This window comes from Prionailurus viverrinus, chromosome B4 (assembly GCF_022837055.1).
Source record: "Prionailurus viverrinus isolate Anna chromosome B4, UM_Priviv_1.0, whole genome shotgun sequence".
In the NCBI taxonomy this organism is placed as follows: domain Eukaryota; kingdom Metazoa; phylum Chordata; class Mammalia; order Carnivora; family Felidae; genus Prionailurus; species Prionailurus viverrinus.
The window spans coordinates 107,642,646-107,662,984 of NC_062567.1; the positions used below are offsets into that span (position 1 = coordinate 107,642,646).

A 20,339-nucleotide genomic window follows, 5' to 3' on the forward strand; every position below is an offset into this window, starting at 1 on the left:
ACAGCAGCAAGAAAATATGTATCACCCAGAATACTACTACTTGGCAATGAGAAAAAATGAAATCCTGCCAGTTGCAGCATCGTGGATGGAACCGGAGGGTATTATGCTAAGTAAAATAAGTCAGGCAGAGAAAGACAGATACCATATGTTTTCACTCATATGTGGAACTTGAAAAACTTAACAGAAGACCATGGGGGAAGGGAAGGGGGAAAATACTTACAAACAGAGGGAGGGAGGCAAATTGTAAGAGACTCTTAAATACAGAGAACAAACTAAGGGTTGATGGGGGTGGGGGAGAGGGGAAAATGGGTGATGGGCATTGAGGAAGGCACTTGTTGGGATGAGCACTGGGTGTTGCATGTAAGCGATGAATCAGAGATATCTACCCTCAAAACCAAGAGCACACTATATACGCTGTATGTTAGCCAGTTTGACAATAAATTGTATTAAAAAAAAAAAAAGAATTTACCTCTGGATGGCTTTTCTAAATTTCATAAGCTTAAAAATAACTTGCCTTTAGTTAGCTGAATGGCAAAATTAGATTTACCACATTACAATTTACCTATTTCTGCTTATTATAGTTACACAGACTAGTTTTGTAATAAAAGAGAAAACCTTTTATTCACATGAAAGAAACAATACTTAGTGAGAAAAATTTTCTCTCAATTAGCTGTCTCTAATAATACCAATGACTTTAGTTACTTGTTTTACATTCTACTCATCAGCTATACAATTATAAAAATTCACTACTCGAAGACTCTGTATTAACACTAAGAAGAAACATCTGAACTTTTCTCTCTAAAGTTGACGAAGTAGTGCAAGGAATAACCAAATTTATAAAGTGAGGAAGATAAAGAACTACAGTTAAAATTTCTCGTGAAGGATAGCGATGAGGGAGGAATATTTGTGGTAGTGCTTCATATCTCATTTTGATAGCTTCTTTTCCATTTAAGTAAGTACACATAATCCTACCTTACTCTTAGAATCTGATTTCACACATTCTTTGTGTGGGGAGGGGTTTCCTATTTCCCATCTCCTAAAAATATCCAATTTTCAGCTTTCCAATTGTTGTGTACTATCTCCCCAAATCCAGGTCGAATAGTCAGGTTGAACAGAAGAACATTCTAGTTCTTTTTTCCCCTTCTATCTCACACACTCACTATATTTGCAATACTTCAGGAAAGCACAAAAGTAAAAAACAAGTACATTTCTTAAGACTCAAAATGTCCTGGAGCACCTGGGTGGCTCAGTTGGTTCAGCGTCCGACTTCGGCTCAGGTTATCATCTCACAGTTCGTGAGTTCGAGCCCCGCGTTGGGCTCTGTGCTGACAGCTCAGAACCCGGAGCCTGCTTCGGATTCTGTGTCTCCCCCTCTCTTTGCCCTTCCCCCACTCGCTCACGCACTCTCTCTTTCTCTCTCTCTCAAAATAAACACTAAAAAATTTTTTTAAAAAGACTCAAAATGTCCTTATCACATGTCCAAATAAAAACAGCTTTCATTATTCAACAAGTTCCTTTTTGCATCAGGATTCAGCTTTAAGATCATATTGAAAGTAAGTTGGTTAGCATGACAATTTCACTTATTACTATCCTTAAAAGGAACTCAACTTCATTTTAATTTTACTTTGAACGCTTATGTGTTTATATGATCCTATGTAAATTTGGACATGTAAACTGAACACGTATGTACATGCTTAAAATAAGCTATATAAGACAAGATGTAAAGCAAGGTGTAGAAGAGTACACACAGCATGCAACTTCTTGTGTCTGTTAATATCTTTGAAAAGAAACATTAAAAAGATGATCAGTTACCTGTAGCAGTTAGGGCAGAATGGAGTCAAAGGTACAGGGACAGAAGTAAGATTTCTCTGACTACATGTTTAAAACATGCAAACGTCTCATATATTCAAATCAATTTTAAAAAAGAAACTAAAAGTAACTATGAGTTTGAAGACAAGTGCAAAACAAATGAGCCTAATTATACATCAAATTTATAGTATAACCTCAAAAGGAGGAGAATTATTTCAAGCTACTGTAGAATATATTACCTTGACTATACATCCTATTGAAAGATATTCTAAGGAAAATAAGAACTATAAGGAAATTAAAAAATTTTTTTAGGTTTATTTATTTATTTTGAGAGAGACAGAGGCAGGGTGAGCAGGGGAGGGGCTGAGAGAGAGGGAGGGAGGGAATCCCAAGCAAGCTCCTCACTGTCAGCACAGAGCCTGATGTGGGGCCTGCACTCACAAAATCGTGAGATCATGCCCTGAGCCAAAACCAAGAGTTGGATGCTTAACAGACTGAGCCACCCAGGCGCCCCAAGAACTCTAAAGATATTTTAAACTAAATCTGGTAGCACTGCTGTTGTTATTGCTAATACCAATGCAAGATTATCTTCAAATTAATGTGTAAATATTACAGAATAATTATTTTAATATTAATAACAGATTTCTATGTAAGAAAAAAGTAATATGAGTATAAAATCAAATGTTAGTAAAAACTCCATACTATTTTCTAAACCCCACTATGTTAAATCTGAAATGTGGAGATAACAGTATGAACTCATGTTTTAAATATACACATATTTTCCTAACTTGCTCACTGAAAAGGACTAGTAGCAATGACATTTCAAGAGCAATAGCACCTAGTGACCAGTTTTGGCATCTAAATGCCTTCACCACTAAAAATAACCAGGGTTCTTTAGAGAAATGGTTTATTCCAAGTCTGGATTAAAGTATACAATGTAAATCCTGGATATCCCATTGTGCCAGAAAAGAAACCAACATTTGAGGCTTGGTTCAAAGACTACTGGATTCTTGTCAAAAGGAAACAAGAACTAGCTTTAAAGGGCTCCCATTGGCCAAAATGAAGACAAATAATGACTAAGTGTGTTAGTCTGTAATGATACTGAAAGAAGAGAAAGATGGGGAGGTCGGGCAAACAGGTAGAAGAAATGGAGTATATCGACTCTGATTTCTGAAGACTAGTCATTAAAAGGAAAGGATGAAGCTTTTGTCTTGCCTTTCTAGTAGGAACTATACTTCAAAATAACCGAATAGGCTGGGCTAATGAAGAAAAGGTCTATATTTAATAAAAGAATATCTGCTATAAGTGTAGAAAGTATAATATAACTAGAAAAATAATGTTTGCAACTCTAATGAAATAAATGAGTCAGGTAACAACAATCAACAGTGGATGCTAAACCCATTATGAGCACTGACAAAGAATTGGTTATTTGCATGGACCAAAATATCACCAGTTAACTAAATCACTTTATAATAGAGATATATGGCTGTCTCCCCCTTAAGATAATAATCACTCATTAAACACGGGACTACCAGACATTCCATCTCTTAAAGTGATGCAATATAAATAATTACTTCTAAAGTACGAAGCATTACTGATGGAGTATTCTTGTCAAAAAACGTTTAACCTGACATAAACAAGGCTTCAAAGCTTTTAGTAAATAACAAATAGAGGAACAAACAAAATTACAAAAGAAAATAATCACGAATCTTCAACATTTTTCACAAAGAGAAGAAGAAAAACAGGGGAGATTCTATGAATATTGAAGACATGAAAAAAAATAAAGACTTATGACATGTAATACCCAAATAAAACACAGGGTCCTTAACTGGATCCTGGGATAATGGAAGAAATGTGAATATGGTCGGGACATTAGATAATGTGAGGCAATTATTGCCAATTTTGTTAGATGTGATAAAGTTTGTGGTTATGTAAACAAAAAAAGGCTTTTTTAGAAATGCACACTAAAATATTTAGGGAAGAAATGTCTACAATTTATTCCTATAAAAAACAGATGAAACAATTATGGCAGAACGTTAATAGATGTTAACTATTAATCCAGGTGATGGCTGTTCATTGTATGATCCTCTCTTCCTCATAACTGAAAGTTTTCATAGAGTAAAAAAAAAAAAAAATCAGATGTACCTTAAATCGTTGCAAACGTCCAAGTTTTTCACCAACTTCAGCTTCCATTGATATCAATTCATTCTTCTGTTTCCCGTTTTCTTTCCTAAGCTGTCGCTCCAATTCTACTAAAGTAGTATACTGTCTTATGAGTGACTTTTCATTCACTTGCAAGACTGTAATTTTTCTACTATATTCTGAAAGTGTTTTTTTCATTTCATCCGAATCCATCTGAAGAGCACTAAGCAAATTCTGCACAAAGACACGTTTACATTACTTAGTGAACGTAGCTGTCTTAATTTGTACAATAGTATATATTGATTTTGAAGGGTTTTTACTCACATTATATTCTTTTACTTTTATAGCACCTTGTTGGATTTGATCCTCAAGTTTTTTCTTTTCCTCTTTCATTGTTTCAGATTCTGTTTTCCAGGTCTCCTTTTCACTTAAAATAAAAAATGACAATATAATAAACCTAATACTTACAGAAAAAGATAACTTTAAATTATGGAAATTTAAAGTTTTCATGAAATAACAGACATCATAGCTACTGGTATCCAATAACAGAATAACTCGAAATTCCATTCCAAAAGGATTTAGCCTGTAAGTTATATTTTTATTAAATAAATGCAGTGTAAAGAAATTATCAAGTTACTTTCATTATTCCATGAATCACAACTCTACAACTGTTACAATATAACAACTGACGATGGATCTTATAAACAACTTATTGAAAACAGAAAATAGGAAAATAATCAACACTCCAAAGTAATTCTGGAAATTAGGTCTCAATTTTCAGACCCTAGTCTTAAGCTTCAGTGTTAATTTAAATACTTGCGAAATATAGAATACAAACATTATTAGAAATCATTTGACTTAAAAGGTGTGTAAGATACTGCTGCCCACCCAAGAGACATTCCAGTCACCAGAAATCCAGTCAGCATAAACAAATTACAGTGACATCATTCATTCTCTTTGCTACCGAATGGTTTGGACTTGAACATAGGACTCGGACAGCTCATTGGCCCAACTCTGGCTAAAGTGATCTGAGTCAAAATCTGCTCTGCTAGAAGACTTTGGAAAAAATGTTTTATCTAAAAATGAAAAGTCATGTGGAAAAAAAATTGCCTCTTCTTCAGCGGGCATGATTGCATCTTTCTTGAACTCCTGCATCTGTTTTATAAACTATAATAGGAGATAATAACAACCCCTAAACATGACCTACCCTATAATTAGCTTTGGGTTTCTTGTTAGATCACATAATAATTACCCTTCATGTTTAAATCACCTTTGCTCAGGTATTCTAATGACTAATAAGAAAATTTTTCTGTTGATACAGATGAAATAGCAGAGATACAGAGAAATGTAATAGTCTCAATGGATATATATCAATAATGCTGACAGTGATGATGAAGAATGATGCTAACAGCAGACATTTACAAAATATTCATGTGCCAGGACATTTACCAAATGCTCATATCTGAGCATTTCCATATAACAATTTAATTAAATTTTATAACAACCCTATGAAAAAGGCATTACTATCTCAGAAATTTATAGATAAGGAAACTAAGACATAAAATAGGAGGAAAGAGGTATGAGGGAAGGGTAAAACAAAATACCTAAGTGTTCCCTTACATTAGTTTCACCATTAATAAGAACATACTGCAACCAAATTATAAAGTCTTGTTAACATTTATACCTTAGATATTCTTTATATAATAAACTCTGTTGATGACGAATTACTGCAAATTTTCTGTTATAGTCCTCAAGAGAATCTTCTAAATTTTTTAATTTATTTTCTTTATATTCTAGTTCCTAAAAATTGGTTTAGAAATAAGGATTAAAAAAGAATAATATATTTTATATTTAAAAGTATAAATTCATAATCTGACAAGATTACAGAAAAATATATAGAAGAGAATAGTTACCAAATCCATTAGCAGCTCAGATAATTTCTATACTATTTTGAACATCTTAGTTTAAGGCATATGGAATGAGGCAATATGTTTAAAAAGAAGTACTATAAAATTGGTAACATTATTTTTATCATATTTGTTAGTTTCCGTAACCATATAAATTACCACATACAATGGCTACAAACTTACCTCCAGTCCACTCAGCCTCACAGACCCTTTTTTGAACCTAACTGTTCATGCCTCTATTCAAATGTCCTTTCCAATTATTTCATTTTATAAATGAAGAAAGAGACTTGGAAAGATTACCTTAACATTAAAAAACTCATCACCACTACACTTGGTAATCATTTCTAAACATATATAATATGGCAAACTTGGTGTCAGATGCTACATTTACATGCAGATCGAACACCTGAAATCAGGTCATGACTCTAAAGGCTTTGGCTATGTCCATCACTCTTAGGTATGGGAGTCCAAGTACCTGTTTTGCCACTATGAACAGGTTTTCAGAGTCCCAATACGTGCTCCCTAATCTACCACAACACCTCTCGTGGTTTTTTTTTTTTCTATAAAGATAAAAAAAAATGAATTTCATCTCAAGCAACATGACAATACTGTCATTACTTGTTGACAGTGTCCTATACTGCAGGAGAATAAGTTATAAAGAGCTAAGGGGTGCCTGGGTGGCTCAGTTGGTTAAGCATCTGACTCTTGATTTCAGCTCAGATCATGATCTCACAGTTCATGAGTTCGAGCCCCATGTCGGGCTCCTCACTGACAGCATGGAGCCTGCTTGGGATTCTCTTTCTCCTGCTCTCTCTGCCCATCTCTCTCAAAATAAATAAACTTAAAAAAATTTGCTAAAGTTATAAACTTAAAAGTAGTAATATAACATGCACTATAAAGTAATGTTCTAATAAGTGGTAAGGTTGTCCCTCCCTGACTTAGATAACACACAAATTGTAATTTTCAAAAAAAGATTAATTTCCAAATACAGAAACAAGTATTTGATAATCAGAACTCAAGTACAGTTACAAATGGATCATCTAGGAGATGGAAACAGTAGTGCTTATAATCAAAAATGCATTTTCATTGATTTCAAACGCACTTTTGTAATTATATTTCCTTAAAAATTTTTTAACATTTATTTATTTTTGAGAGACAGAGAGTGCAAGTGTGAGCAGGGGAGGGGCAGAGAGGGAGATAGAGGATCTGAAGCAGGCTCTGCGCTGTGTGCATACAGCCTGATGCAGGGCTTGAACTCAAAAACTATGAGATCATGACCTGAGCTGAAACCAAGAGTTGGACGTTCAATCCGGGCACCCCTATAATTATATTTTTAATGAACATAATGTTATGGGTATTTACACTTCAAATGAAATAATGAAAAGCACCTCTCATTAGGCCATTCACAATGACCACAATATAGACAGCAAAAATGACAAACAGGGCAAGCACTTCCCTTCCTAATTCACTAATGGATTAACTAACACTTTACAAGATAAAGGGAAGAAAAACATTAAAGACAATTGGGTTTAAAACCTTTTTCTTGTAGTTAACACAAAAAAGGAACAATTCTAATCATTTCACCAAAAAGCTCTGTCAAGACTTTATTCACTTGAATTGCTTATCCAACCAACACTAAATAAAAGGTCTCCCCTTAATTATACACTACTACTTTGGCTGCTGCATGTTATTCTACAATCATATATTTCATATGACCTGTATGTGCACAAGATATGTCAACATGCTTCTCATGCAGATGAAGGATAAATTTATTTTATTTACAAATTTCATTTAATATCAAAATCTATAAAAATATACCTCAATGCTAATATTCTAAGAACTCAAAAGAATGTATGAAGACTAAATTAAAAATATATTATCAATTACTTTTGTTATTCACATGCAAAATTTTTACTACCTGTAAGATACGTATTAAATATTCATTTTGAGAATTAATAATATTGGCACTAGATGGTGCTATCCCGTCAGGTAAGTCTACTCCTTTAAAAACAACATTTGATCCTTCTGATTGCCGTAAAAGAATGGCTTCTTTTTCAAGATGATCTATCTGGAAAGACAGAGTTCAGAAATGAGAAACACATCTCTTACACCCAAAGACAAATTTAAAAGTAGTAACTTATACTTCGTACAGAATATTTTTAAAAAGGAACTGTATGAATGCCCTACCAGGCATTAATTAAATTATACTTTCAAATTCTATTTAGAAACCTAGGCATAGACTTAGAATTTTTGTATTCTTTTTTATTATAAAAGTAGTTATTTCCCACTTAATTAAGAAAACTCCAAAAAGGAGTTTTCTTATTGTTGAATTAATTTAAGAGGCATTTTCTCAGTGATTTTAAAAAAATTAAAAGTTTCATATTAAGCCTATGTTCATAATGCTTAGCATTTTCTATTATTTAATAAAATTTTTACCTTTAAATTTGCTTTTGCCAACTGCTGAGAATAATTTATAGCCTCCTTCCGAGATTCCCTGAGCTCCTGTCTTAATTCTTCATTCCTTCCAGTAAGTTGATCAACTTGGGCTTTCAAATGCAGATTTGCATCAAAGATTCCTTCTGCATTCTTTGATTCTATAGCCTAACATATTTAGATTATATTGAAGAAATGTGAAGCAAAATACTGAAATCATCATTTAAAAAATTACCCTTAAATAAAATTCACATTTAAGCATTTTACTGTTCCCACTGCCAGGTATAACAAAATATGCTAAATCCATTTATTTAGGAATCTAAATTTACAAAACTCTAGATTAACTTACATAAGCTTTACCAAGCATAGTAATTACCTCATTAAAACAATTAACAAACATTTACCTAATTTTAGTAGACTGGTAGACTGGAAAAACTGGAAGTGAATAAGAGGACTAGGGTTCAAATCCTAACCAATCTCTTACTAGCTCAGCAGTGAATTAAATTCTTTATACCTTACTTTCCTTATCTCTAAAGAGGTAATGTTAGATCTGTCTGCTTCACAAAGTTTTTATACAGTCAAGATGAGATAACTTATATGCAAATACTTTGAAACTATGCAACACCCGTATTTAAAGCACGAGCAAAAGAATAAAATAGTTACTACATTTAATTAAATGACTTTTTATTGCTTCCTCTCCACACAGTTGAAGCACAGATGATAAAAATGCAAAGTATGGTCTAACAGAGTATTATCTAAGAGTGTTGGATAAACAAAAATAACATGTCAAATAGTAAAATATTTTCCAAGAGGCTTCACTGGTCCTAATTCTCCAACAATGGCACACATAAATACACATATACCCCATACACATCTATACAGTACATACATATAAATATATTTGCATTTTAAAGAAACTAGGGGCGCCTGGGTGGCTCAGTTGGTTAAGCATCTGACACTTGATTTCGGCTCAGGTCATGATCTCATGATTCAGGATAAATTTGAGATAAATAAACTTAAAAACATAAAAATAAAAAAATAAACTATACATAACAAAACTGCTAATTGCAAAGTAAAGCTTCACAAAGGAAGGCAGAAGACAAGGAAGGTTAAGATGAGTAAAACCAAGTGCAATCTCCTGCTCAGGAGGGTGATCCAGAGTTTAACTTGCGGGAGTAGTTTTATAAAAGCAAGCCTTTATCCCAAGGAGATCAGAGAAAGCCTTATAGAAATAAGTTAATACTAATTCAAAAGGTATACCAGGAAGACGGAAGTAGGTGCAAGGAGGTATTGTGACAGACGACAAGGTAGTCTAGTTAACTGTCTTGCTGACAAATAGCACCATGTTGTCTACATGGCCTTTTAGTAAAATGAGGTCAAAATAGATGGTAATTAGAGGCACTGAAGAATATCCTGTGGCTATAGAAAGTGACATAAGCACATAATGCAGAGATATCTAACATATCACTGATTCTGAAGATTTCTTACAGCAGGTAAGGTCATGTGAATTGCACAGAGGGCATACCAATCAGAAAAAAGAATGACAACCCAGGATAGAAGCAGATGAAATCTGTGGAAGTAGGGGTCCTGAGAAGACCAGAAGCTGCCAACTGAAACAGACGAAATTAGAATTTCCTGGGCTATTTGTTTTGTTTGTATTTGGTTACTAAGTAGAGCTTCTCTCAGAAAACAGTTTGATCTTAGGGGCGCCTAGGTGGCTCACTCAGTTGAGCGTCCAACTCTCGATTTCAGCTCAGGTCACGATCTTGGGGTTTGTGAATTCAAGGTCTGAAATGGACTCTGCACTGGCAGAGGAATTCTGTCCTAATCCCTCTCTCTCTGCCCCTCCCCTGCTCGAACGCTTTCATTCTCTCTAAAAATAAGTAAATAAACATTAAAAAGATCATGACCTAAGCTGAAATTTAGAGTTGGACACTTAATCAAGTGAAACACACAGACGCCCCTTAAATATTAAGAATTTAAAATGTATATTTTATTCAAGTTTATGTAACATTCATTAATACTGTAGAATTCTCCAATCTCTACATAGTAAATATAAATAGCTTATTATTTGATAGCTAAGATTATTCCTATAGCAATAGGAATGTAATTCCTATTCCAGTGTAAGCACTGGAATATTTAAAATATTCTTACTACATTCTATTATACTTCTAAGTTTGTGGTATAAGGTCCTAAAAGCCCCATGCTTAACAAGTTAATACAAAAAACAACTATTTAAAGGTTCTGGAGATAAACAAAGGCAAGTAGATTTTGAAGAGGACTTAAAAATTGGAAGACAGAACCAATGAAAAGTGAATATTCCTTTTTTTGGGGGGGAAGGGGATGGTGTGGGGTGGGCAGGCTTCGTTGTAGTGACCTGTGATCTTTCTGGCTGAGAAAACCAGAGATGGAGCCCAAAGTCATAGGAAAGTGAGATGGGAATTCCAGAAAGAAAATAACCAGCCAAAGGGAACTCCAAATTCTGTTTAAAAAGTCTGACAAGTCTCAGGCTGATGTTTGAAACAAAAATGGAGATGATAGAGGAAAATATCAGTGACCTTTGACTCAATAGGTATCTGGAGGCAAGGGAAGCAAAAGCAAAAATGAACTATTGGGACCTCATCAAGATAAAAAGTTTCTACACAGCGAAGGAAACAATCAGCAAAAGTAAACAGCAACCACTACACAGCGAAGGAAACAATCAGCAAAAGTAAACAGCAACCAACGGAATGGGAGAAGATATTTGCAAATGACATTATCATATAAAAGGTTAGTATCCAAAATCCAAAGAGTTAGTTACCAAACTCAACACCCAAAAACAAATTCTTCACCCCAGTAAAGAAATGGGCAAAAGACATAAAGAGACACTTTTCCAAAGAAGACATCCAGATGGCTAACAGACACATGAAAAAATGTTCAATATCACTCATTAGGGAAATATATATTAAAATCACAATGAGATACCACCTCACACCAGTCAGAATGGCTAAAATTAACAACTCAGGCAATAATAGATGCTGGTGAGGATGCGGAGAAAGAGGATCTCTTTTGCACTGCTGGTGGGAATGCAAACAGGTGCAGCCACTCTGCACAACAGTATGCAGGTTCCTCAAAAAATTAAAAATAGAACTACCCTACAGCCCAGCACTACTAAATATATATCCAAGGGATACAGGTGTGCTGTTTTGAAGGGGCACATGCACCCCAACGTTTATAGCAGCACTACTGACAATAGCCAAAGTATGGAAAGAGCCCAAATGTCCATCGATGGATGAATGGATAAAGAAGATGTGGTGTGTATATATATGTGTATGTATGTACATATATACATATATACATATACACGTATATATACATACACACACACATATATACGTATATATACATACACACATATACACACAATGGAGTATTACTCGGCAATCAAAAAGAATGGAATCTTGCCATTTGCAAACAATGTAGATGGAACTAAAGGGTATTATGCTAAGTGAAATAACTCAGAGAAAAACAAATACCGTATGACTTCACTCGTGGAATTAAAGATATAAAACAGATGAACATAAGGGAAGGAGGGCAAAAATAATATAAAAACAGGGAGAGGGACAAAATATATAAGAGACTCTTAAATATAAAGAACAAAATGAGGGTTGCTGAAGGGGCTGCGGGAGAGGGGGATGGGCTAAATGGGTAAGGGGCATTAAAGAAGACACCCGTTGAAATGAGTACTGGGTGTTATACATAGGGGACGAATCACTGGAATCTACTCCTGAAATCATTTTTGCACTATATGCTAACTAACTTGGATGTAAATTAAAAGTAAATGAGTAAATAAATTTTTAAAAAAAGATACATAGCAATCACCCAATCAGGAGAAGATACATAATTAGAAGAAAAAATGAACAAAGCCTCAAAAACCTATGAGACAATATCAAAAGGTCTAATGTGTCACTGGAGTCCCAGAGACAATGGGGCAGAAAAAATATTGTAGAAATAAAGTGGAAAACTTTCCAATTGTAACAAATGGCATAAGTAAACAGATTCAAGAAGCTCAGCAAACCCCAAACATACACATACATACATAGATATATGTGCACACTCACATACCTACCCACATACCAAGGCACATTATAGTAAAACTAGTGAAAACCAAATAAAAGAGGAAATTTTCAAAGCAACCTGAGAAAAACCACATGTAACAAACAGGAGAATAATGACTCTAATGACCATAAATATCTCATCATAAACTATGAAGACCGGAGAACAGTGGAACAACATCTTAAAAATACGAAACAACAAAACAAAACTAACATGAAAAAACTTACGTTAACTAGTCTTTCAAGACTAGGAATAATTAGAGATGTTTCCCCTTTAACATCAGGATCTTTCTGCATTTCTTTAATAGCTTGCAATATTTCTTTCATACCTTCTTCCAGTTGCTTATTTTCTTCAACTAATTCTTTTACTAAAAGGACATATTTTTCTCATTCAGTGACTACCTTCTTCATAGTTTATGCTATTCTATACAAATAACAAATATTTCATGTACAGAAAAAATACCCATTTGGAAATACAAATGTAAATAAATGTAAAAATTTTTTTAACTAAAATCCAATGTGTGAATAGTTGAGTTAAATGATATACCTTATTAAATTACATGCACATATATATAAATATATACATATTTATATTTCATAGTTGAAAGAAAGAAATCATGAACATACTTTGCCTTCACTTTATTAAAAATCTTTTAAATTTGTTTTTCTCACTTAACTTTTATTGGACAACAAAAAAACTGACTTATTTGTCATTACAAAAAATTCAGATTAATAACTTTCTCTGACAACAAATACAGCAAGGCAAACCAAACAGATGAATGAGACTGAAGTCTATGTATTATGGAGACAATAAAGGTTAAAAACAGACTAGAAAACAGAGAATGTATTAAAATCCTTTTAGATCCATGGTTTTCAGTATAGGATAAATAAGTACCGAAAAATAAGAGATAATAGTAACTCACATTTATTCTGAAATTTGGTTATTACTGTTCTACCTCTTTCTAAATCTCTTTCCTTTTCAATTAGTTCTCTTGAAAGAAATTCATTCTGTAAAGAACATAAAGAATAAAATTTATTTTTTTTACAAACTATCCCAATAGTTTATAGTTTCCAAGTTAAGAAAATATGATCAGCTGAGGTGTAACACACAAGAAACAAGCTATAGAAACCTAGCAGCAGTAATAAAAATAAAATCTGAAAGGTAAAACAGATGGTGACCCCCGCCCCTACAACAAAAGGGAGAAAAATATAATGGAAGTTTTTGTCTCTAGTACCACGATCTACTCTTTTAATGGTCTGTCTTTATACTACCTGTTCTGTCTGGCTTCTATGACGTTCAAGCTCTATTTCTGCATTTCTATTCTGTGCTTCCTTGATCAATAAATCCTGTGCTAGCACATCATTCTAAAGAAATAATAAATTAGGCAAGTCAATGATTTCATATCAAACTTACTGCATTTTTAGATTTTTTAAAAACAGAATGTGTGTGCATAAATTAGTGTTATATGCAAACAAAAAATTCTTATTATAATTATTATTTTATAGAACTTTGTTAGAGAAGCCATTAAAAAGGCATTAATAAAAAAATGATCCCAGGAATGTAATTTGGAGGAAAGCTCACCTGAGATCTAAGAAATACTAGTTCTCTCTGTAGCTGTTCTATAAGATTTTCAAGTGGATCTATCTGAGGTGATTTTGATTGTGCAGTAATAGGCACAGGATCTGGAAGATTAACTTCAAGTTCACTTTTCAAAACCTCTGTCTGTAAAGGTACTTCACTCTTTCTTATACCTTCTTTCAAACTGGTATCAGCATATTTTACCTGGGTATGAACCTGTTCATCTTCTGCTGTTGCTACTTGTGATTTTTCCATGTCAGCCCTATTATCATGAATTTGTTCACAAAATATCACAGATTTTTGCCTAAGTGATAACTTCTCCATCAAGTCAGAAGCTGTTGATAGGACTTGTAAAGATGAACCGTTTTGTGCGAAACTAGTTTTCTCAAGTACCTGATGGCTTCTAGACACATTCTTCATGGAGTTGTCAGAAAGAGAGTGTAAGTAGTCATCTATTTCTTCGTGGCTCTTCCTACTAAAGGTAATGACTAATGATTCTAGATTTCTTAAAGATTGTAGACATGGTGCTTTAAAAATCTCCTTTATTGTAATCATTTCTGGAGGTGAATTATTATCTGTAATTTACTTGTACGGATGAAGAATGTTTAGTTGAAGAGACCAAAGGATCCACTTCACTTTCTACACTATGTTGAATTTCAGATAACATTCTTGGTAATGATCCTATGGTGACATTCTCTTCTGGCCCATTCTGATATAACTGTGGAATACTGAATGAAGGTCTCCTATGCAGCAGCTCTATTTTATCTGAACTCATAATCTATACTCAGAGTAAATAAGGTCTCATTAATCAATCTTTGGATTAACAGGTTATTTAAATTTTAAAAAGTTTCATTTTATTTTTTATTTAACAACTAAAAAAGATGCAATGTCCAAAATAAAATATGGGAGGCAGAAATGAATGCACTGATAATAACATTTTTCTTCGTTCTCTTTGCCATAACAACACTTTATACTGTTTACCTTTAATTGTGTTTCACTTATATTTTTGAGGCTTGTAAAATCGAATTTCCTTTCTCCTACTCTATTTTCTTGAGAAAAGTTTTCAGTTAGGTTTAGGTCCTCAATGGTTAATCCTACACATAAAAGAATTAACAAATTAGAAACATAAGAGTTCTCCATTATTCCAATCCTTTAATTCTTAAAAAGTAAAATCAAGTTCTAACTCAAACAAAAGAATTATTTCCAAAATCCTTGATCCACATGTAGCCTATACAACTTTCTAATCTAGCTTATTTCTTTTAATTCTTCTTTTTAAGTTTATTTATTTTGTGAGAGAGTGTGTGCCAGTGGGGAAGGGGCAGAGAGACAGGCAGAGAGAATCCCAAGCAGTCCCCAAGCTGTCAGTGCAGAGCTCAAGAACTGTGTGATCATGACCTGAGCCGAGATCAAGAGTCAGACCCTTAACCAACTCCGCCACCCAGGCACCCCCACAGCTCACTTTTAATATTAATAATATGAGAAACTAATATGACTTTTAGCTTCTCTATCATTCTTTACCTATTCTATATTAAAGTGTTTGTTAATAACTGCTAAAATAGTTTAATGACATATAAAATAGCTAAGAACCATGAATGAGTAAGCTAGTTAATATGTTAATAAATTATGGAGTTTTTCCTTTTAGAAATTTTTTGATATAGAGACCATGATGCTAAAAAAATCGAAACAAACCAAAACCAAACCAAACCAGCCAATGAAAAAACCCTCTGTTATTCAGATACTTGTGGACTTGGGTGAAGTTAAAAAAAAATTCCTTCTCTATGGTCTGAAAAAGAGGCAATGCAATGGCTATTAGAAAACTAAACCAATTATTCTCCTGATATCAAGTAAGATAAAAAAGTTAATTTTTATTCAATAAAACATTACTTAAAAAGAATAATCTGCAAAAAGTTTTCAATGCATTGCTCTTAAGGAAAGGAAAAAATATTAACAGCCACATATATTAATGTAGAAATTACTAAATTCTATCATTATTGATCACAATGTATTGGAATTGCCTAGAAATTAACAGACCAACTGTGAAGTTTTCAAAAGTTGATGATTCTAAAGTTTTCTTTTCACTTATTTTCTGTTTATTTATTTATTTTTCTGTTTTTACCTGTTTCAGATTTAGGATAGAAACTAATGATACTCAAATACTTCTCATCAGGCCATTATTCCACTTCATTTATTAAACTTGTAGAAGACCCATGTTAATATTTCTAAAATACAGAAGATTTCAGCTCCAGACAATTCATTTTCCTATGATTCTTTTAAAGATTTGGAATATATCTGCAAATATAGATTTGGATATACCTGAAGTTGCAGCTCTTTTTCCTCTTTCTTGAGCCATTTGGCGAATTTTTTTTTTCAGATCAAGTCGTTCTTCCTCTAGACTTTCAATCTACAAAGTACAAATTATTAGTATTTGTTTTTAGTTCAACCAGAAAATAACTAACTGACCATCACACTTGCCTCTTTCAAAAGAATCTGGTTTTCAGCTCTGTACTGTTGTTGCTTTAAGCTTTTGCTATTTCTAAATTCAGTTAAATCAATCATTGTCTTCGGTTCAAGGCCTAAAATAGAAAGCAATACAATTAAAACCTTATCAACAATCAAATGAACTATAAAAACTTCATATAGCAATTGGTTATCATCAAGCAAATGAGTATCACTTATTTAGCCAGTATCACTAGAGAATGGGGTACTGTTTGTGTAAGAATTTCCAGATATTTGAACTATAACCTTACAAGTCAATATTTTATCACAATCATTAATGGAAATCCTGACAATATATTTCAGGATCAGTCTTCTTCTCCACATTAGGTTATCATGAAAGTCCTAGAATGTGTTAATTCAGAACAAAAGCTTTGGAATAAAACAGACTTGCACTCAATTCTCACTGTCAATTATTAACTAAGTTGTAGGAATAATACTGTATTTATTTTTTTGGCTTGTTGTCAAGGGTATAAAAAATTAACCCATATAACATACTTAGTCCAATGCCTGGCACACAGTAGTCATTATTAATATCAATATAAATTACATTATCATTACTAGTCTGATGTCCCCAGCATGCCTAACTTTCTATTACTGAGTAGACATGAAGATCGTCTCAAGCAGTATAAACCAAGATTTGGAGGCTTTCAAATACAGACAATCTGGTGTTTGTGACAGCTGTCCAATTGGCTCAGTCATCTTTAGCGACCTCTAGTTTAAAGTTGGCTGTGATCTGAAGCTGATCAGAAGGCTAACCTGGGTTACTGGCATGATTCTGGGTCATACTTACATACATTTTACAAATAAATCATCTTTATAAATATTTACTTTTCCTTCCTCTAGAGAATAGTTTTCGCAGATGATCATTTTAACTCTAAGAAAGCATTAACTGGGATTTACCAAGTATAATGAAATCAATATTTCGGTTTTTATTTTCATTTCAAAGTAGCAATTTAGATTGCACTGTCATAATTTAACATTCAAATGAAAAATACTCATTAATGAACTATTTACTGAAATCAATAAACTTTCAAGCCAAATTTACCAATTACTTCTTAGAATCAATAGTAACCTTAAAATACTAGACCAAAGTAAAAATTAAGCAGCATAAATATAAAAGTCAAGTACTTAACCAGTACTTCTAAATGTCCTCATGAATTTACCTGAACAAGAGCACTTTGCAAACTAACATGGGTCATACAGATGGGGGGTGGTTAACTTCTAACGTGTGGTATTAACTTAGTAGACTTTCAATTTTTAAACAAGCAATTATTAATGAAGAGATCCAGAATGAATAAAACCCTGCTCCAGGTCTGACCACCCACCATCCCAACCCCATTTAATCCTCAACCACACTTCAATCAGAGCAGCTCCACTTTTGTTTTAAATATTTTTAGAGGATTGATTTGGGAAAAGAAAAAAAAAAAAAACAACACTCACCTATTTTAAAGTAATACTGAATAAACAAGAAGGAAAACAAAAAAATGACTTGACAATTAGGGTTGATCAAACTATGGACTTAAAAGATGACTCACCCATGCGCTCCCTAAGTGCCTCATTTTCATCGAGGAAATCATTGATCTTCAACTCAAGTTTATTGATTTCCTTCGTCAATACTTCAATCTCTCGATCTCTTATTTTAATCTGGTTTTTACAATTCTTTATTTCAATAACAGCATCTTCTAAACCATATATTCCCTGAAAAATATCCAATCTAATTTAAGTATAACATGGTTTATTTGAATAAATTATCAAATTCATGAATTTATTTTCTTATTAAGTCTAAGCAGAAGTACACATATATGTAAGATTTGTGTCATTAAATGCTTTTTATTGTTCTTTCAAAAACCAAATCCAGCAATAATGATGGAAAATGGAACAGCTGAAACTTCCCAGTATAGCATCCTAATAACAAAGTGACTCAGAAAATGACATATAAAACACATAACAAAATGTAGGAAAGGAATAATAAATCAGTGACACTATTAGAATACATAAGCCATTAGATGCCTGTTTTAGTGGTAATTAGATTTAAAAATACGAAAAGTACAGAGTAAGCACTCTGTGTCGGCACAGTAGGCAGCAAAACTGTCCCTGAAATAACTTTTATCAAATAAACCAATGGTGTCACATCTAGACAAGAAAACTAAACTTGCTGCCTCACCAAAGCTGCTTATCTGGGCAAAATGTTTTGATCAAATGATTAGAAAACAGTTCTCTTGCTGAAAAGTAAATGCTACTCAAAAGTTTGAGTAAGAGAACCTTGAACACAAAGCACTTCTGAAGGCTTTTAAAGGAACACAGTATACAGCATAGAACAGTCTCACTGTAAGTGGCAAGAATATTGTAAGCTCCTTGATGGACAAGATAAAAATACATACTGATTCATAATCTTTTAATCGCTTTAGAGTCTCAACTAGTTCTTTATCCTTTTCCCTAGCATCAGCCTCAGCCAGTTCAGCTGTTCTCTCAGCCTCTTTAGTTTTCTCTTCTAACATTTGAACCTTTGACTGAATTTTCATATAATGAGTCTGTTGGGAAAGAGTTGAAGCACCTAAAGGGGGAAAAAAAAAATTCATGAATTAATAGAATCGAATTGACTACTTCTTCCTTTAAATCCTTGATTCCAATACGGGAAGCAGGAAAAGAGGTGTGTCACTAAAGAAAATCCCTTTAATATTAATTTATAATTTTATATCTTTAAAATAAAATTTGTTTTTATTTTCATGATAAAACAAGTTAAAAAGTTCAATAAAATCTTAGCTGAAAGGTTATGGATTATAAAAGACTGTAAAACACTGTTTTCAAAGAATGATCACTGTGGCAAAAACCATTAGCTATCTGTTCCTACTGTTGAACCTTTGTCCACTGCCTTAGAGCTTTGCAATTTTAGTTAGACACACAGCCATTTGAAATACAGACTAGGGGCGCCTGGGTGGCGTAGTCGGTTAAGCGCCGACTTCAGCCAGGTCACGATCTCGCAGTCCGTGAGTTCGAGCCCCGCGTCAGGCTCTGGGCTGATGGCTCAGAGCCTGGAGCCTGTTTCCGATTCTGTGTCTCCCTCTCTCTCTGCCCCTCCCCCGTTCATGCTCTGTCTCTCTCTGTCCCAAAAATAAATAAACGTTGAAAAAAAAAAAATTTTGAAATACAGACTAAATTTCCTCTTATACCCCAACAGCTAGATGTGGTTGTGTGACTAACGGGATACAAGTAAACAAGCCATATGTGTATTTCAGGAACTGTTTTTAAAGGAGACGACTGAATGCCTCTTTCTTCCTTCCTGCTATCTGGAATATGGTATTAAGTCTGGAACTCAAACACTCAGAACATGAAATGGATACTACATGTTAGGATAGGCAGAACAATAAGTAACAGGGTGCCCAATACCCAATATTTGAACAGGTATCATACCAACCCCAAACTAGTTGCTTCAACTTTGTTTACATCATGGAAGAATATATTTCTGTCCTGTTTAAAACACTATTACATTTGATTTTTTTCTGCCACTTGCAGCTAAACTTCATAGCTACAAAATCTCCACCTAGATTTCCCTACCAAACTGTTGCTTGAGGTAAATATCGTATTCCTATGATCAACACAAATCATTCTTATCCATGAGCACCCACTGATTTGGAGCACATACTTAAAAGTAGGTGGTACTGGATTCGTGTGGGAGATCACGTATGTTTATAAGAAACGAGCCCTGCTCTCTGGAGTAAAAAGCCTAGATGGAGAATGTAACAGAGGCTGACTCCTCCCCAGTATCTATTCTTCCTTCTTCCACATGGCTCTCCACAACATATTTACCTGACTAACCTTCAGTGTGTGTCATATGCCTCCTGCCCTGCCTCCTCTACCTTGCAGTTTGGGATATGGATA

The 20,339-nt window shown here is 33.6% G+C and overlaps 1 protein-coding gene across 6 annotated transcripts in view; it reads right to left on the reverse strand.

The window, feature by feature from the left end:
- Nucleotides 1-20,339, reverse strand: part of CEP290 (centrosomal protein 290) — a 90,765-nt gene that overhangs the window by 51,847 nt on the left and 18,579 nt on the right. For 4 of the 6 annotated variants that reach the window (XR_007153873.1, XM_047866137.1, XM_047866138.1 and 1 more), the window contains exons 13-25: nucleotides 18,842-19,014; nucleotides 17,996-18,158; nucleotides 16,437-16,537; nucleotides 16,278-16,365; nucleotides 14,946-15,058; nucleotides 13,658-13,750; nucleotides 13,309-13,393; nucleotides 12,614-12,753; nucleotides 8,295-8,459; nucleotides 7,777-7,926; nucleotides 5,636-5,751; nucleotides 4,276-4,378; nucleotides 3,955-4,185 (exon numbers count right to left, since the gene is read on the reverse strand). Coding sequence is in view for 5 of the 6 variants with exons in the window: in XM_047866137.1 (XP_047722093.1) it covers nucleotides 3,955-4,185; nucleotides 4,276-4,378; nucleotides 5,636-5,751; nucleotides 7,777-7,926; nucleotides 8,295-8,459; nucleotides 12,614-12,753; nucleotides 13,309-13,393; nucleotides 13,658-13,750; nucleotides 14,946-15,058; nucleotides 16,278-16,365; nucleotides 16,437-16,537; nucleotides 17,996-18,158; nucleotides 18,842-19,014 (1,721 nt within the window). In the remaining variant the exon portion in view is untranslated. The remainder of the gene's footprint in view (nucleotides 1-3,954; nucleotides 4,186-4,275; nucleotides 4,379-5,635; nucleotides 5,752-7,776; nucleotides 7,927-8,294; nucleotides 8,460-12,613; nucleotides 12,754-13,308; nucleotides 13,394-13,657; nucleotides 13,751-14,945; nucleotides 15,059-16,277; nucleotides 16,366-16,436; nucleotides 16,538-17,995; nucleotides 18,159-18,841; nucleotides 19,015-20,339) is intronic. The other 2 variants (XM_047866139.1, XM_047866136.1) reach the window with 1 other exon arrangement.